This window comes from Meles meles, chromosome 17 (genome assembly GCF_922984935.1).
Source record: "Meles meles chromosome 17, mMelMel3.1 paternal haplotype, whole genome shotgun sequence".
Taxonomy (NCBI): domain Eukaryota; kingdom Metazoa; phylum Chordata; class Mammalia; order Carnivora; family Mustelidae; genus Meles; species Meles meles.
In genome coordinates this window covers 2,911,351-2,930,675 of record NC_060082.1, presented here as the reverse complement: position 1 = coordinate 2,930,675, position 19,325 = coordinate 2,911,351, and the positions used below count along the sequence as shown (strand labels likewise).

General features: G+C 53.4%; 1 protein-coding gene across 10 annotated transcripts; it reads left to right on the top strand.

Moving 5' to 3' along the window:
• The first annotated feature begins 5,778 nt into the window (after positions 1 to 5,778).
• LOC123928471 (Fc receptor-like protein 1) lies at positions 5,779 to 19,325 on the top strand. 10 transcript variants are annotated; one of them, XM_045983674.1, is made up of 11 exons: positions 5,779 to 6,350; positions 9,999 to 10,025; positions 12,662 to 12,712; positions 13,244 to 13,531; positions 13,693 to 13,971; positions 14,311 to 14,424; positions 15,424 to 15,451; positions 16,430 to 16,512; positions 16,721 to 16,789; positions 17,343 to 17,371; positions 18,295 to 19,325. In XM_045983674.1, the coding sequence occupies exons 1-11, from the start codon at positions 6,320 to 6,322 to the stop codon at positions 18,364 to 18,366; spliced, it is 1,071 nt and encodes a 356-aa protein (XP_045839630.1). In that variant the 5' UTR covers positions 5,779 to 6,319; the 3' UTR covers positions 18,367 to 19,325. The 10 variants fall into 10 exon arrangements, with proteins under 10 accessions (XP_045839630.1, XP_045839629.1, XP_045839632.1 ...); XM_045983673.1 differs by having other exon boundaries at positions 17,340 to 17,371; XM_045983676.1 differs by having other exon boundaries at positions 9,999 to 11,830; positions 17,340 to 17,371.

Below are 19,325 nucleotides of genomic sequence, written 5' to 3'. Positions count from 1 at the left end.
GGCAGAGAGGCAGCCAGAGAGAAAGGAACGGAAGCAGGCTCCCTGCTGAGCAGAGAGCCCGATGCGGGGCTCGATCCCAGGACCCTGGGATCATGACCTGAGCCGAAGGCAGAGGCTTTAACCCACTGAGCCACCCAGGCGCCCCTCTTCTGCCCATTTTTTGATATGATTATCTGTTTTGTGTGTGTTGAGTTTGAGGAGTTCTTTATAGATCCTGGATATCAACCTTTTGTCTGTACTGTCATTTGCAAATATCTTCGCCCATTCCGTGGGTTGCCTCTTTGTTTTGTTGACTGTTTCCTTTGCTGTGCAGAAGCTTTGGATCTCGATGAAGTCCCAAAAGTTCATTTTCGCTTTTGTTTCCTTTGCCTTTGGAGACATATCTTGAAAGAAGTTGCTGTGGCTGATATCAAAGAGGTTACTGCCTATGTTCTCCTCTAGGATTCTGATGGATTCCTGTCTCACGTTGAGGTCTTTTATCCATTTCGAGTTTATCTTTGTGTACGGTGTAAGAGAATGGTCGAGTTTCATTCTTCTACATATCCCTGTCCAGTTTTCCCAGCACCATTTATTGAAGAGACTGTCTTTTTTCCACTGTATATTCTTTCCTGCTTTGTCGAAGATTATTTGACCATAGAGTTTAGGGTCCACATCTGGGCTCTCCACTCTGTTGCACTGGTCTATGTGTCTGTTTTTATGCCAGTACCACGCTGTCTTGGTCATCACAGCTTTGTAGTAAAGCTTGAAATCGGGTAACGTGATGCCGCCAGTTTTGTTTTTGTTCTTCAACATTTCCTTAGCAATTCGGGGTCTCTTCGGATTCCATACAAATTTTAGGATTATTTGCTAAATATACATACATAGATATATATGCAAATTTTTTCTTCCAAATTTTTATTTAAATTCTAGTTAACTAACATACAGGACAACATTGGTTCAGGAGTAGAGCCCAGTGATTCATCACTTCCATACAAGACCCGGTGCTTGTCACTAAGTCCCCTCCTTAATGCCCCTCCCCCACTTAGCCCAGCCCCCACCACCTCCCTCCATCATCCGTCCCTGTGTTCTCTGTCGTTAGGACTCTCTGTGGTTTTCTATGTGTATTATATATTTAAAATGTGGATTGAATTAGCTCACTGGTCTTGGTATCGCTCATCAAAATAACCCTAACCAAATTTCTGGTTTAAAATTAAGAGAGCGACAATTCATTCATCTTGAGGTTAGATAAGCCCGTTTACTAGTTATGAACCAGTTCTCGCTGCACTTACCGCCTCAGGATGTGGCTCTGAAAAGGCGAGGGCCACGAACTGTAGGAGAGTCCCCACTGCGACATGTAGTTCACTGCACATCCCTGAATTCTAGTCCAGCTCGAGGTCACGGCCTCTCTTAAATCATCAGAAGCTCATGGCCCTCCAGCCACGTCCTGTCCAGGCTGCTCTCTCAGCCTCTTTCCAGGGGCATCTGAAGTTGACCTGCTCTTAACTGACTTGGCCTACCCAAGCCACACCAACGTCCCTGGTGAGTGGGTGGATGCTCAGTGTGGACAATGCACAGTGACAGCCTGGAAAGCGGCTCGGTCTTGCTAACTCTGGGAAGAGAGAGGCAAACATCGGTCTCTGAGTGACCCTTCTGTTGGACTCCCTGTGAGAAATTCCACAGGAATGGTGACCTGATGCATTTCATCGGTAGCAGTGACAAGACTTATCCCCAGTGGTTATCCCGAGACACCGGAGGGGAGCTCTGTCATGTCAGGAAAGCAGGAGGAGAAACACTGGGGGTGATCCTTGGTTATCTGAGAGGGAAAGCCTGAAAGCATGAGTGTGGAGGAAGGCTCCCTGGTGAAGTCATAAAAAGCGTTGGTCCCTGTTTTCTTAGAACAGGGGGGTTGATGTCTGCTGAGGGCCAGCTAATCTGTTAATAATTTTTAGTAGACATTTCCTTCCCCAAAGTGTCCTGGTTTGGATGATAAAATTCTGTGTCCATTTTAGCACTGAGGGTTGGTTAATACTTGAGAACTGTATTTGGCAAGACGGAGATGTATGGAAAGTGGGATGTTGTTGCCCACAGCGCAACTCTCTCTTCCCCAGAAGAGCAAACTCCCAAAGTCCCGGCGGTCTGATTCTGACTCACTCTGCCGGGCGTTTCCCCACCACGTGCTCAGCAGGACTAGCCAGTGGCCTGCTTTGGGGGAAGATGACCTAGGCCATAAGTTTTCTATAGGACGGGCCCACAGTCTGATCTGAACTCATGGCAACGCTCTGAAAATTGCAAGAATATCCTCATCTCTGATCTGCTCCTGATGCGGGACCCCAGACCCAGCACGTTCCGTGGAGGTGCTGCCGTTTCTACTCTTGCCTGAACTCAGACTTTCCCTCTCAGTGTTTTTCTTCCACTCTGACGTGGGGCATCACATCTTGTGGGAGCTTGACACAGGCAATGACCCAGGCCAGTGCTGCCGGCCTGCGGGCCGAGGGAGAAAGCCTCTTCCTGCTGGGCACCCGGGCTGCGCCGCTCCAGCAGACACATAAGAAGGGCCGCACACAGAATGTAGAATTTGCTAGTAGCCATACTGGAAAAGAGGAAAAAGAAAAGGAAACAGGTGGAATTAATACTTTAATCTTAACATTTTTTTTTAAGATTTTATTTATTTATTTGAGAGAGAGAGTGTGAGAGAGAGAACGAGCATGAGAAGTGGGAGGTCACAGGGAGAAGCAGACTCCCTGCCCCGCAGGGAGCCCGATATGGGACTCGATCCCGGGACTCCAGGATCATGACCTGAGCCGAAGGCAGTCGCTTAACCAACTGAGCCACCCAGGAGTCCCACTTTAATCTTAACATTTTCAAACTTATTATATATAAAGTATTATCATTTAACATATAATTGATGTAAAATTATTAATGAGACACTTCAAGTTCTTTTGGGTTTTTTTCTCAAGTTTTTAAAACGTAGCGTGTGAGCTGTGCTCACGGGGCCTCTCAGCTTGGACTAGCTCGGCCTCAGGTGCTCAGAGGCCACGTGTGGTCAGCGGCTGCTGTCTCGGCCAGCGGCCACAATCAAGGGTAAGGTGAAGTCAGAGGATCACGCCAGCTATATTCTCACCACCGGTAAAGCTTTGAAAATGGCCCAACATCTTTGAGTTGCAGAGTCTTGATTTGTAAAATGAGTGAACCTTCTGACTCGGTATGTCCCCGGATTTCTCATCTTCCGCTGGCTAGTGTGTCTTCCCTCACGTCCCACGAGCCGGCCAGGGCAGAGGTCACACAGCTGTGCTGCTGTACGGAAATGCTTTGTTTTAAAACAGTTTTTGAACAGTACTCTCCAGCATGTGGACGTTAGTAGGCTTTACATAAAATCCCCAAATTCTGGCTTCGGGGAACGATCAGATGGTCAAACTGCGTGTCCTTCGAACCTCACGGCAATGGCCGAACGCTGCCTCCGATGGGAGGTGTCTTCTCCGGCCCCTGGTCCCACTGGCCCCTCCCCCTCCCCACATTCTTAGTGCAGCGCACAGACCTGCTGTGGCTTTTCCTCCTCCCTCCGTCTCTCCGGCCTCCTGCTGTCGGTACTTCCAATTTTGTTCCAACAAGCAAGCTTCAACTACCCCAGCAAAACACCTCGCTCTTTCATGACTTCAAGCCGCATGTCCTCTTGGCTCTGCCCAGGGCTTCCTTCCCCGCCTGCAGGGCTGGTGGAGATCCCAGTCATCCCCGGAAATCACACCCTCTGCAGACCCTCCCCTTTCCCAACACCCGCCCTTGCCCCTCAACCAGGACTGGCTCAGTCATCACGATTTCGCCCTTCCCAGTGTTCAGCTCATACGTCTTTCTTGCCTGCCGCACTGTGAATTCTCAGCACTTAGGGAACATGCACTTCTCACCTACAGACCCCGGACGGTCATCAGTGCGGGGCAGACACTGCCATCTTCCGGGGACAGGTAACACCCCTCTCTTTCTTGCCCAAGCACAGGACGAGGGGAAGGTAATGGGTGTCGTGCAGAAGGAGGCAAACTTCAGATTTCTTACCAGTAACAATTACTTTGGAGGAAGTGGCTTAGCTGTGTGGCCTCCGTGGGTTCTCATAAGTCAGCACTACACAAGGCAGGTTTACCATCCGGCCAGGGCAACTCGACAGCCCTGGGCCTCTGCAGCAGGGACGGACCCTCGTATTGGAGGGTGACCGATGACAGCATGGTGAGGCCTGTCTTCTCAAGGAGAAAACTCAGGTGGCATCAAGCCACTCTCGCTTAGTTGCTTCTCCTAAATTTATCAGTCAAAGAAGTCATATCCCCTTGATAATTGATAATTTTCTCCCTGAGACACGGAGAAGAAAATCTCTTCCGCTACGGGAACAGGAGGAGTACTGGATGTGCTCCTCTAACCGTCCATGGCAGACGCCCTGTAAGCGCACGTAATGTTAACTTGAAGACGGAATCAAAGTGATAATACTTGTGGTTGCCCAACCACAAATCTGCAGAAAAGTGCTCCATTTCCCGTGGTTCTTATGACACCGATGTTTCCCGACTCCCAGCAGCAGTAATCCGATCTGTAAGAGGGACCTGAAACAGGTTTCTTCTGTGCGGGCCCCGCTGGCTGCACCCGTAGTACGTGGGGATGAAGAGTCCTCCTTTCACGCCCGTAGCTGGGCACCGTGGCCTGGCCAAGCTGACCCAGAATTAACCAAGCCAGCTTCCCCTACAGAAAGTGAGGCCCTGCTCGCTCGATACGGCTGGTGAGCCCTGCGGACGCCCCCTCGGCCGCGAGCCCTGGCACCTCTGTGTCCTCCTCACGGCTGCGTGGACCCGAGGTACAGATTTCCAACAGAAGCACCAGATCCTGCTGCGAAAGTCTTGTCCTGGTTTGGGAACCCGGTGACCCCCCGCGTCAGACCTCACCCCCACGCACCCCACCGGCATCTCCGTGCGTGGGCTCACGGGCTTGCGTGGCATCAGACTGTCTCGCAGTTTCCACGCACACCAGCTTTCTCAGTGTGTGCGTGCCAGGAGTGAACAGACGTAAAAGCATGAGGGAGCTTGTCGAGTACAGTGCAGCCTTTAAACCAGAGCAGCGGGAGGGGAGAGGCCTTAACCCGAAAGAGCCGTGAGGGGAGCGCATGAGCACAGACGGAGAGGGGAGCGCAGGGTGCGCCCACCAGAAGCCTCAGTCCTGAAGTTTAAACGGGGCAAACCCACGCCCCGGCAGGCCTTCCTGACCCCACTAACACAGCCCGGCACTCTGCCCCGTCTTTGGGAAGTCCCTGGGGCCCCCAGTCAGTTTCCAGCACTGCTCCCTCCCCCTGCAGCCGGCTGGGCACTGGCCATGCAGCCGTGTGTCTTCTCGCGGCTTCTCTTGGAACTCCACACCCGACCTTGGGCGTCGCTACCGAATGGCGTCTTGCCGTGTCCCCTGTTTCCGCTCACACGCTTTGCTTCCGCACGTTATCTGGTTCTTAATCCTAGATCCTCAAAAACTCAGGAGGTGCTGGAACCTGAGACGGTTTATCCTTTCTGAGCACGGTCTGAATCACACCCAGGCTCCCGGTGCCAAGGACCAGGAGCCTCAGTGTGCTCCGGGGGGGACGGAGCAGATGACACTCACCGGAGGTGGGGGAGGGGAGGACCGCCAGCACACAGGCCAGGTGATCATGGCAAACTGTCCCCAACGCTCAGAAGCTAATTTGCATAAGCTTATTTCCTGTATTTCACTTACAAACATCCCCCCAGGCCATAATTTCCTGTGATTCTGTTTTTCATGTGTTTCTGCTTCACTGACTGCTACCCCGTGTGAAAGTCTAAATATGGGCGGGAGCCAGTACCTTACAAACAGCTTGACCCTGAGCCCATCACAGTGGGTCAGGTCCTGCCCGTAACCCCGGTGAGAGCCATCAGGCCCCGGCTTGGCCGTTCATGCCCACAGAGACAGCGTGGAACTGTGGAGAAGCCGGAGCACTTGCGGAGCGGGCGCGGTGGAGGGGACGGACCTCCCCACGGGGAAAGCACCCACCGTCCTCAGCAGGACCGCAGTCCGGGAGCACTCATCCACGTCAGATATCGCCTTTGGGAACCGTCCTTGGAACCGTCCCTGAGCTCTTGAGGGGGCCCTGAAGTGCTAACGTGCGCCTTCGTTGAGCTATGGACGTGGAACGAAGCCACAAGAAGGAGGGTCCTTAGCTGTCTCAGGCGCCTGCGGAGAGCAGACAGAGGGGGCCCTGGGAGGGCTCTCACTCTTCTAGTTCCCATCCCGGCTTCCTCAACCCTCTATCAAGCTGGATTCTTCCTTTGAGGAGAAAGCGTCTCCAGGGACAGTCCCCAACCCGGTCCTCATGCTGCTGGGGCTTGTGCTGCTGATGTGCGGTGAGTAGGACGTCCAGGTCGGACCTCCCAAGGTCTCCGCCTGCACCCAGCGGAGGCCAGGTCCTCAGCCTCCAACCTGTGGCTGGGAGTCGGGCAGCAGGTGGGAAAGACCGGAAAGTCAGGCGTCTGAAGAAAACTATCGATTCACTTTTTATCTCATAGGAAGTGTTGAGTGTCTGTTCTTCCTTCCGATGTGAACTCTGTCTCTGTTCTCAATGTCATGGGTAGCTGCGGGGGTGGTTCACACAATAAACTGGGCTCTTTGTCCCTTGTCCTCACTGTCAACATCCTTTCCTTTGTCTTCTGTCCTTGGACCCTCCTCCCTACCTAGAATGGATCATCACTACAACACTTGCTTTCAAATCCCTGTTTCTGGCACCCCACCCCACCCCACCCTATGACCACATGGCATTTGCAACTTCCCTTCTCAACCCCATGGATTGGGGCTTTTCACGGCCTGTTCCCGTCCTCTGCACCCCCTCGCCTCTCAGCTCAGATGCCGGGGCTGGCCCAACACTCCCGTCTATACCCTCCGTCAGCACGCTCCTCCGTGGGCTTCACACCAGTGCCCACGCAGCCGCATGTGACTTCACACGAAAGGCACCATCCTGTTGACTCACATCCCTTTAAATGCAGGCACACATCTCTGGTGGCCCCTGCAGGGCCGGAGACCCTCCCACACCTGCCCACTCGGTGCCTCCTACTCGGGCCACTCAGACCACGATCTCCCACCTTCTCTGTCTCCTCAAACTCCTCCTCACTCTGTTTATAATCCTGCCGCATGTCACTGAGGAAATGAAAGCCATCAGAAGACAATGTCCTCACCTTTCTGTGGCCATGTTTGTGACCCTGCTGACTCTGCCATTTGTCCCCGGTCAGGACAACACCGTCCCTCCTCCCATGCAGGACGAGACTCCCCCCATTTGCACTGGGTTCCCTAATGCTCTCGCTTTCTCAGAACCTTCCCTGTGCGGTCACCACATTTCTTCATCCTGGGTTAGTCTGGTAAATACACAATCACGCCACCGTGTCTTTTCCCCTAAGACAATGGAAATGGGCCGTGACGGCGTTCTGCTCCCTTTCACAAAATTTCCAGAGAGCCTCATTGCCTCCCGTCCTTCCTGTTTTAAATTCATTTTTAACTCACATCACAGTAACCTTCCCTTTTACGATACAGCAGCCCTGATTTTCCAGAAGGATTTGTAGTCACGTGAGCTCCCACACCATCAAGATGCAGAACATTCCCATCTCCTCAAACACTCCCTCCTGGCCTCCATCCCTTTGGGGTGAAACCCTCCTTGTTCCTAAGCCCTGGCGACCGCTGGTTGGTTCTCGGTGCTGACAGGTCCTTCTCACCCTTGGCCATGGCTGTCCACCTTTCGTCCCCACCCCCGCCCCTGCTGGGACCACCAACCCTTTCCCTGTCACCCTAGCCAGGACTCTGTTTTCAGCTTCCTTGAACTTGAACTCTCCCCAGTGTCCCGCACTCCGTCTTCTGGAAGCGCCTCTTCCCTCAGCTTCTGGAACACTACGGGATACTGGGTTTCTTTCTAACTCAGCACCTGTTGCTTCCTGACCACCAGAGGTTGGAGCTGGCCAAGGCTGGTGCCAGACCTCACACCCCGTCCATGTGCACGTCCCTGCCCAGTTCAGACACTTCCTGCGCTGCTTTGACCTTCCACTCAAGCTTCCGTCCCCAGCTCTGGTCTCTCCTCTGAGCGTCTTGCATGCGTTCAGCAGCCACTCAGCTGTTACACTCCATGTGTGTCCTGATCTCCCGTGAGTCCCCCGACTTAGCCTGCTTCTGCGGGTGGCCGCACCATGCTCGCGGATGTCTTCTCCACTCTTCCAGCGGCTGCGACCACCAATCTAGGACGCACACTCCTTCCTGTCTCTCCTCTACCCTTGACCTCCAATCCCTAAGTAAGTCTCGATCCTACTTTCAAATTTATACTGGACTCTGGCCCTTCACGGTGGCCCTGCCTAGCCCGAGCTGGTGTCCTGTCTTCCGGACTAAACTGTCACTAGCGTCCTCCCTGCTTCTCCTGCATGATGATGGTGGTCTGCCCTTCTCCCAGGATAAGAGTGATTTTACAAACGTAAGTGCAGTCGGAACTGTCCACAGCTCCCCATCACACCTGGCATGAAATCCAGACCTAGTGCCAAGTCCAGGGAGCCCTCCGTGACTGACTCTGACCGTCTCCACCGCACCAGTGCCCACTGCTGCCCCTCTGTCAGCTCCAAGGGCACCGCCTTCTCTCCCCCAGCCCACCATGAGCTCATTCCTTCTCACGTCCCTTGCATTGGCTAGTTCTGCCTTGGAGGTGCTGGTCCCCAAACACTCAGAAGGCAGCTGTCTACTTCCATTCTGTTTTCTCCTCAGTTGACAGCTGTCCAAAGACCCTCAGACTTGTGTCTCAGCCTCATCCCTCCTGTAACACTGACCACTCTCTCAAGTCAGGCTCTATGCTGATCGTTCAGTTGGCGCTCTCTCCCTAAATTCCTGGTCAACAGAACCTGCTATTTGCACTCGCTCCTGCAAGGCCCGTCCGAGCACAGGCCCTGGCATGTAGCCATAAGAGCTTGAAACCATTTGTATACGGATGGATAAAAAATGTGATTTTCGCGCTAGCCCCATCGATTCCATTCTCCTACCTGAGGCACACATTAGTCACACCAGCTTTTCAGCTCCAACAGCAGGCTACAGAACTCAGATTCTGATAGGTACTCATAACGAGGGCTCAGATAGGTACTAATAAAGAGTAATGTTTGCTGAATGTTAAATAAATCCCAAGCACTATTCTAAGCATTTTATGGATGTGAACTTATTTAATCCTTGCAGAAACTCTGTGGGAGGTCTATGATTACCTGCATTTCACAGAAAAGGAAAGCAGAGCGCAGAGAGGTGAAGGATTGTCCCCAGGGTAGCACAGCTGGTAAGGGGAACAGGCGGGCTTCAGGGCTCTGTCTTCAGGCTGCAGAGCCTGCATCTCCCCAGAATGTTCTGTTCTTGAGCATTATGCTGCAATACTACAGTCAGACCCTTGATGTGTGGGAGAATCTTGGGAGAAATCCGAATTCTTCTGTGGACCTCCTCCACTGGGACGTTGGTAAATAAAGGGCGTTGAGAGCAGGAGCCTGGCCGCTGTGACTGCGGTGGGCCAGCCTGGGCTGGGGTCACCTGGACACTTGAGAGGAGGGATAAGAGTCCAGGGCTTGAAGGGGCCACGGAATGAAGGCACCACCCCAACCACGGATAGGAGCAGTGGTCGGGAAGGATTTCCTGATCACAAAAGGAATCCTGTGTGATGGGGAATGTAGGAGAGGGATGGAGGGAGGAGAATAGTTGGCAGGAATGAAGAAGGAGAGAGGGGAGAGGGAGGACATGGAGGAGGAGGGGGGGAGGGGAAAAGGAAGAGGGAGAGGAGGAGGGCTGGGGGGGAGAAGGGGAGGGGGATGGAGAGGGAAGAAGGCAGAGGCAGAGGAGGAAGTAGAAGAGAAGGGAGAGGGGGAGGAGGGGGAGGAGGAGGGAGAGGGGACGGCTGCGGGAGGGCACGTGGAGAACCGCACAGGGGATGGTCAGCCAGGCTTCGGGGCCGCCTGTTTGGAATTCGCACCTGTACTGACCTCTCCTGAATTCCCTCCCAGCTGCCCCCTGCGAACCAGCCAGTGAAGGTGAGTCCGACCTCCTTTTCCTCTTCACGGCCCAATCCGTGCAGCAGCCCGTGGGTGCTGGTTGCCATGCGGTGACAGCCGCTGAGTCTACCATGACAGCGGCTCCCAGGGGACCAGGCTGCTTGAGTTCGGGTCAGTTTCCGCACCTGACACGTGGCCGCTCAGCTAGGGGGGCACGTCTTCTTGAAACCACAGCCCTGTCTGTGGGAAGTTGCAGCTCGGGAAGGGAGAGGCTGTTCCACAGGAAGTCACAGAGTGTGGACGACGGACGTTAGAACACTCGTCCTCCCAGACTCGGGGGTCGCAAGGCTTTCGTGTCTTCCCCATGAGGTGCTCCCCCAGGAGCGATGGAGGAGATGCCGCCATCACACATCCATAGAAAATGTGACAGTCGGTCCCGGGACCACAGGAAAGCCAATTAGTTCGCTGCCCCCCTCCCATTTCCATCCCCGCTCTGTGGCCACTGCTGTTACCCATGTGACTTCTCTCTCACTCTGGTTGGCACAAACCCTTCGCTCTGACGCTATTCGAGGTCTTGCCTCTACCAGAGGAAGAGTGGAGGAAGCTTTCTCCCAGAAGGAATCTTCTGCTGAAGCACATTTCAACCCAGGAAACATCAGAACCGCTCTCTTACGCAGAAAATACTACCTGCGGGGCTCGAAGAAGCTTCCTGTCCCCCCCACCCCCCGGCCGAAGAACACAGGTCGTGCTGGGGAGCACGGCTCTGCACAAATACTCAGGACCAGCCCAGGCTTCTGGGATGCTCTCCCAAAGGTCATCCAAGTGGAACTCGGGCTGTGGGTTAATGCCGACACTCTGCCTGATCCTGCTTCTACCCCTTGGGCCCCAGTCTGAGCCCAAGCTCAGATCCAAATCCACATCCAGAAGAGACAAAGCTTCCACTACCAAGAACTTGCCAGGTTTTCCTGAGAGTCTGAGAATTCTCTGAAACAAGCTCGGAGATACAAGACCGAGCTCCAGGCCTTGCAAACTCCCCTACCTGGTGTCCCCTCCACGTCACCAGCACCATTCAGAAGAGTGGGGAATGGGCGCCTGGATGCCTTTTTTATTCCTTTCTCTGTCCTCAGTCCTCTGGAGATTGCAGGATTCCCAGGAGAGAAGACCACCCCTGCCAGGAATTCCAGGCCCCAGAGTGAACCTTCCAGTACCAACATTGGAATAGAGTTTACAAAGTCCCAGGGTAAAGCATCCCAGTAACAAGGCTTGAGGCTGACGGTGTGGCGGCAGCAGCCCCCTCTCAGGATCCAGAACACTCGGCATTTTTATCTGAGCTGAGCCTCTGACCCTGGGTAAACGAATACTTCGAGAGCTGGTGTCCTCCGGGATCCGACATCTCACCGGGCGCTACGGCCGGGCAGACGGAGAGGAGGGGAGGCGGGACCCAGCTTTGCCCATCTGCCATGCATCCAGAGAAAAGCCCCTATGGCTGAAAAGGGAGACATCCCTGGGGTTCAGGGTATGGAATGAAACTGCCCCTGACGGCGGTGGTTCCCACGAGGTTTGCACAGAGTCCCAGAGCAGGGGAGCTGTGCATGTGCGGGCGGCATTTCCAGGCAAGCACACACCTGTTCCTTCCATCGGGAGCAGCAGTAACGGGCAGGAGAGGTTCGGTAAAGAAGGCATTAAATTCCTCTAATCTTCCCCCGACTGGCTGACCGTCCTGTGTCACATTCTGTCTTTGAAAGACAGTGCGTGGCTCTGGGATGCCGGGGGAGTGAGCAGAAGAAGAAAACCGCGGTGGTTTTCGACAAGAATGAATGAAACACACTCACGTTTCCTGAAAGGTCAGGCTTCACCATCTCTGGTAACAGTGGTCGGCGCCCTGCCCTGTGTCCAGAAAAGGTGTTTTTAGTTAGTGGACAGAAATGTCAAAGAGTGGGAACCAAACGGGAGGTAGAGGTTGCCTTGTAGGGGGTTGGAGACATGGCACGGGGCAGGCCATGCTGGCGTGGGGGGCAGTCTCTGCACCCGACGCGCCTTGTTCCCAACACTGAGAGCTCAGTGTGCCTCTGACAGGAACTCTGAAACCCACTGCCCTGGGATTTGTCTTTTGTCCCTCTCTCTAGTGCTGCTTCTGACAGCCAGGCCCTCTCGGCCCAAGGAGGGGGACTCGATGACCCTGACCTGTGAGATGCAGGCCACTTCTCAGAAGCCGGGGCCTGCATGGGGGACTTACACATGGCCGGGGGCCTGAGGCTGCTCTCCCTGGTGGGGGAAGGAGCTGGTGGAGACATGCTGGAGCTTCTCTCCTTCTCAGAGTCCTTAAGAGATCTGCTCCTATTCTCCCTAATCCCACTCAAGTGCTCAGGAGAGTACTTAGGAGCCCCTCACGGCATCCTCCCTGAGCTGGAGAGCGGGAGCAAATCACTGCAAAATCCCAACCCCTGGCGGCATCCTCCCCAGGGGGGACACGTATGGCCGTGGTGGGGAGTCACGGGAGCTACAGAGAAGGGAGAACTCAGACCCGCACAGTAAGGGCCCGCTTTGGGCCTGAGACTATGGGAGGCGAAGCTGGGGCTTGGTTTTGAAAGAAAGGAGGAGAAGGGGGCATTCTGTGACTGACCCGTGTCACTCCATGTTCCGGGGGGCACGCTAACGTCCTCCCCCATTCGCAGACAACGATGCGTCCACGGTGCTGGGAAGAGGATGTGGAATACCTCCAGAAGGTTGGCTTCCCCACCCTTGCTCAAAACTCAACACTGGTGAGGCCGGACAGGAGCAAAGAACCACCGGGCAGCCGGCCGGGCTCCAGGCCCCACGTGTGCTAGGTCATGGGACTGTCCCAACTGTAGGAGATAGCTAGTATCCGCCCCCCGCCCGCCCCTGCATTGTACGGACGGGAGACTGAGTCTGAGAAGTGAAGCGGTTGGATCAAGCACCTACAGTAAGACGTGGGGCCAGCATTTGAGGCCAGACAGCTCAATCGGCCATCTGTCCTGTGGCTGCCATCATCCTATGCCCTGCAGAGCGTGGGCTGGAGAGGCCAGGGCCCGGGAGCCCCACTGCCCTGGGAAGGGAGGGGAGCTGCAGCCACCATGTAACACTATGGCCTTCTCACCCCCACACTGTCCACCCGAACGAGCCCCCCCCCACCCCAGAATACCACCCACCACCACAGAACAGCATCAGTTATTGACTTGACCCAAGGCCTGTGCTTTCGGGACTGTCATATCCCTGGTGTCTCCTTGTGTGTGTAGGAGTCCCCGTCTGGAATGTGAGCTTGGAGACACTGCCTCCGGGGGGACAGGTGCAGAAGGGAAAGAAGCTGGTTCTCATCTGCTTGGCCACCCAGGGCACAGGAAACATCACCTTCTCCTGGTACAAAGGGGCCCTGGGTTTGACCCTGGGAACGAAGACCCAGCGCTCACTCACGGCCAAGTTTGAGATCCCGGCGGTGACCGACAGTGACGCAGAGAAATACTACTGCACGGCCGACAACGGCTACCGCCCCAGCATCAGCGAGCTGGTGAGCGTCACTGTCAGAAGTAAGTTCCAGAAGCTTCTGTCCCGCCTACACCGGCACTCGCTGGGCTCCACGTTCCCCGGGGCACCGTGCGGAGGACCAACGGGGCTGAGCCTCTGTGGGCAGGGATTACGAGTCTGTCACGGTATGGAGACCCTCCCAACAGCCCCCTGTCTCCTTCAGGTCCAGTGTCCCATCCCGTCCTCACCCTCAGGGTGCCCGGGGCCCAGGCCTTCCCTGGGGACGTGGTGGAGCTTCGCTGTGAGGCCCAGAGCGGTTCCCCCCCGATCCTGTACCGGTTTTACCTCGAGGATGTCATCCTGGGGAGCAGCTCGGCCCCCTCTGGAGGAGGAGCATCCTTCAACCTCTCTCTGACCGCAGAACGTTCTGGAAACTACTCCTGTGAGGCCGACAACGGCCTGGGGTCCCAGCGCAGCGAGGCAGTGACCCTCAGCGTCACAGGTACGGCTCAGGTCATTGAACTGTCTTGGCCAATGTCCCTCTCTGGTACCCTGGAGCATTTTACAGACCCCACAGTATTTCTGGTGCTGTGTTACCTATGACGGAGCGTCTGAGGGATGTGCTGCCCCGGGAGGTGTGTCTGAGGGGCACAGAGGACGTAAAGGCTGTGCCTCCCTCCTGCCGTTTGGGTGATGAGCTGCAAATCACATAAGTCAGTCCCGCTACCCCCGCCCCTGGCCCGGGAAGAGCAGACCTTGGCCTCAGCCCACCCCCGAGACATCTGCTCTCCAAAGGCCAGCCCTGCTGCAGGCTGGCTCAAGGGCAGACCTCTCCCTTCAGTGCCTACGGAGGACAGAAAGGAACTTCTCACCTCAGGAGTCCTGGAAGGGATGCTTGGCACCCTTGGCACCATTGTGGCCTTATCGCTCTACTGCTGGCTCAAGAAAAGAAGGGGTTAGTATTTATAGATTCTGGTGTTTTGTTACTGTGACCTTTGTTTTCACAGAAATAGACGGGACTGGGGAGGGACAGGAACGCTGTGGGGGAGGGATACGTCCTGCCAGCCCCCAGCCTGCAGATCTGCTCCCAACCCCCAGCCCAGGAGCGGAACCCGTGTCTGTGGTCGAGTCCCCCAACCCCCGTGTGTGATCAGTCGGGGCTCAACTGATGTCCGGTGATTCTGGGATCCAATTTCACCCCAAACTCTGACTCTATTAAAAGCAACAGGTCAGCTCCCGGGAGAGAAGCACTGTTAGCAGCTCCAGCTCTGCAACCAGCCCCGGTCAAACTCAGTGCCCCCGTCCTCAGCCCCCCAGAGCACCATCACGAGCTCTTCCGCTTTCTGGAACGCTCACCTGTGCACCCGCTCGTCTGCTCATGGCAGGGTCTCTCCTACTTCTCAGCCTGTCTTTTTCCCCCAGAGGCTTCAGCCAGCCACACAGCCTACAATTCTCTCATTTTATTCTTTCCTCAGAGCCCTAAGTTGTTTAGCCTTGCCCCGGCTCGCAACTGGTAATTACATATTTATTCGGGCGTTTAATCCTGGACTCCTGTTCTCCCCTGAGCAAGATGGAGACCCTGTGAGATCCTCACTGAAATTCTAAGCTTGTCCTGCTTCTTGGGGCCCCTCACCCCGTCGGTAATGTGGCTGTGCCTGTGGTGCTTCTGAGGGCTCTTGTCGTGACGAGAGTAGGTGGCGTGTTGTCAAAACCCAAAGCAAAAAGACAATAGGTGTTTGGGTTCAGAGGCTCGGGTTCAGGTCCTTGCGGTGGTTGAACCCTCTGGAAGCTCGGCCACTGCTCTGCACTGAGCGTCTTCACCTGCGAGTGAAGGATCCGAATAGATGACGGCCAGGACGCCCTCCGGCACGCGGTGACAGGCCTGGGGAGCAGCCCCCGCACAGGGGCCATCTGATTCCCTTTTGACGTATTTGCTCATCTGCTTGACTTCTAGGAAGACGACCGGCTGAGGACCCGTGCAGGTGAGGCTCTGCTCCCTATGCGTGTGCTAATGCAGGAAAGCCCACCTTCCCCGTTCCGAGTTGTCCTCTCTCATGTGCTTGTTGTGTGTTTTATTATCTGGAGCTCTCCCACTGCTGACAGGGTCTGTTTGCTACTCCTCTTCATTTGTACATGGACTAATTCACTCTCATCCTTCTTCCGTCGTTCTTCCTGATTCACCTCCCTCACCAAACTGACCAGTTTCACACATTCACCAGTGAACTGACTTATCCAATCATTAACCAATGCCTGAGTGTCCGTGAGTCATTCTGATGAGGAAGGAAAACAGGATCCCGAGATCCTGAAAGTATCTCAAAGGCATTAAGATAGAAGCAAATTTCCGTCATCCAGGCCGGAGAGTGATAACCGTCCGAAAACTTGCTGGCAAAGGTCTTTAGTTTAAAGGAGGAAAATTTTTTTAAAACATCAAAGTTTAGTTGACATATTTTTGTACCATGTTGTTGTTTATGCCAACGAAAATCAGATTATTTTCCCAAATCAGAGTAGCAGTCTTCCAGGGGTACAGAGCCCTGTACATGCAAGTTCACTTTCTTCTCTCCCTTCCTCAAGCTGCTTGTTCTGCCTAACAACCTGTTCTCCATTGCGGGGGCAGCGGGGGGGGGGGGATCAGTATTCTCACTTAGTATTCACTGAGCGCTTGTGATGGGAGGGGCCCTATTCTAGGTGTGGGCGACACCGCACTGAGCCCATCATGTAAGGACCTGTGCTCATGGGCTGTGCACTCCATGGCCGCTCTGCCATGCCTTGCTCAGCTCAGGTACAGAGTTTGTAACACACCGCGGAGCTCACTGTGGATCTTCCCAGAAGTCAGTATTCTGCTCAGGACCCTTGTTAACAGGCTTCTCTCCTTCAATGTCTTGCTCACAACCCTGGGCAGTAATGTCTGGGGTATCTGGGATGCTTTCCCACAGAGTTATCTTGTGCTTCTGTGTCTGCAGGAACCCTCCCAGCCCTGTGCCACAGGTGTCCAACTACATCAACTCAGCTGCCCCACTGCAGGAACAGATTGTATACGAAAATGGTGAGGTTTCCCAAAGGTTCCGGCCCAAGCAGCTAGACGGGGCCAGGGAAGGGGTGGAGTCTGCTAGCCCACCCAGTGCCTGCTGTGCCCCAGCTGCCCCCAACAACAGATGGCACATCTGTCTTCTTGGTGACAGGTGGTAGGCACGGAATGAGGTAAGTGGTAGAAAGAAAGGACTGTGTCACTATGCCTCCTTTCTTCTCTTCAGTGAATGTCGTAAGTGGGGACGAGGTCTACTCTTTGGTGTACCATACGCAGCAAGAGCGGCAAGCAGCAGGTGAGACGTGAGAGAGTGAATGTGTCTCTGACTTTTGTCTTTTCTGGAACCAAGTGGATAATCAGTGCCTGCAAATGACATATGGAAGTATTCTTCAGCACTGCTGCTCTGCCTTGGAGTTGGCTGTGGGCTTTGCTCTACCTTCCTGAGCACTGGCCTTGGGTCTGGGAGCCACCTCCAGAAGAGTCCAGTTCTGGTGCTAGCTCAGCACAGCCTGGTCAGAGGAAGACGGGGGTGGTGGTGTCTGCCTGCCCTCCTTGTGTGGCCCCACTTGAGCCATTGTTGTCCCATCCATACCTCGAGGGTCCAGAAATGTGAAGAGTGTAAATGCCCGGAGGGACTTCTTACCCGTTCACCTCTAGGCTGCCCATTGTCCTCCATACAGCAAGGAAATCATGTTTGTAAGAGACAAAAAAGCAAGAATGAAATTGCTGAGAGAAATCAATACATGGGAAGTAGATAGGAGGAGAAGAAGCCTCTATTAGCACGACTTTAGGGAAGGACTTTAAATAGAAGTGAAATCTTATAGCACACAACTTTTGTTCCACAGTAGACCCCCAAAGGACACATACCACAGACCAGGTGAGTTAGAAGACTTACTATCCTTTCCTTCCTGCGCTTCTTTCTTTCTCCTAGTGACTGGTTCTCAAACTCTTGAAACTATGGCCACTTAGGAAAAACAAAAGGTTCTCAGGGTCTATTTCTTCCCTTATCTCCCCACACAGTGGGAAAAACATTTGGTCATAGCAATAAAGCCTCACCATGCCAGGGAATGTGGAAGCCTTGTATAGATGTTTCCTTTAGCAACGACACATGGTATCTGTAGGTACAGTGTAGCACATGGCAAGTCTAAAAATTCTATTCTTGTAAAATCTTTATCCTGAAACATTGTTGAAACACACACGCACACACATATGCACACACACGCACACACCACTTGGTACTGTGAGGTTAACCACACGATCTGTGGAAAACTAAATTAATATTGAACAAAGCTAAACTAATAGAGATTTGTGTCAATTCAGTAATTTTTAAACCTTGAACAATCCAGGCAATCACTGGTAATACAAAGATACTTTCAGAAAATTATAGGAATTCCAGCTCTACATGGGTGCAAGGATAGTAGGTGCTTTGTACGTTTGTCTAGTATGGGGGGGGGGAGTAGCCAGAAATCTTAGGACAGAATTTGTGTTTAGTTTAATGTAGTTTATGAGTACAAAACTCTGACATCCTTAAGAAAAAATGATAGCCTGTGGAACTGCCTAACGGTGGCCCATTAGAATGGGAGTTTGCACGTTTGGTTGAGCTTATGGCTCATCAGAAACACCTCTGCAGCCCACTCATGGGACACAGGCCTTTGAAAATGCTCACCCATGGTCAGTCTTCCAAGAGGCTCTACTTTCTGGGTTGCGTGGCGTGCTGTGATAGGACACATCTAGGGTGGCTGAGGAAGAGATCCACGTGTCTTCCCTGCTCTGGTCCTATCCATGTGCCTTTGCTTTTAGGATGCCTCCGCCATCTATTTTAAACTGAAGAAGGCAAGCCCCGCAGATGTGGACTATGAAGACGCCATGTAACGTCCTGGAAGATTCTGCTCTTTGGAAACCATCCATGACCCCAAGCCTCAGAACTGATATGTTCTTCAGAGATCCTAGGATAATCAGCTTTCCAGGACTTCTCATCTAGGTGCTTCCCCCACCCCCCAGAGACTATTCCTGCATCAGGCTAAAAACCCAAAGAAACCACCCAAAAGACCCAACATGAACACAGAGTGGGGCCTTACTCCTACTGGTTCTTTTAGGCACAGGTCAAATTGTGCTCTAACTTCATTCTCTAAGAGGAAACAGGGTGGGTGACCTTGGGGTGGAGGGACAGTGAAGCTCACTCGGAGTGCATGGACATGGGGTTAACGATTCTGCAGGCAGCTGTGCAGAGGTGAGTGCCCATCCTCTTGTCCAAGTGCAGATGCCCTCTGTGCTGAACTCCAGAACAAACCTGACACGAACATGACTCTTCCTGTTTCTGCATGAAATGTGTGACTCAGTGCACTTGGAGTCACTCTATCATCACCCACAGTGACTATGGGTACATTCAATTTCAGTGACATGTTTTGTATGCACAGACTCATCTAGATGCCCCCATATTTATCATGACATACAATCTTTGTGTCACCACACCCAAAGTTCTGTATTTGCTGCGCCTCTAGAAGCTTATGAATATAATTTTTCTTCTTTTATTCATGAACTTCAAAAAAATGTGACAATACAATTTGGAGTCCATGTTTTCATTTTAAAACAATTAATTATACACCAACTCTTACAAATTAAAACAATTTAGATATATATAATATAAATGTTAGAGCCTTCCCTACATCTAACACCACAAGTGGTACCCCTTTGTTTAATAACTGAGCATTGATGGGGTGCCTAGGTGGCTCAGTTGTTAAGCGTCTGCCTTCAGCTTGGGTTATGATCCCAGGGGCCTGGGATTGAGCCCTGCCTGGGTCTCCCTGCACAGCGGGAATCCTGCTTCTCCC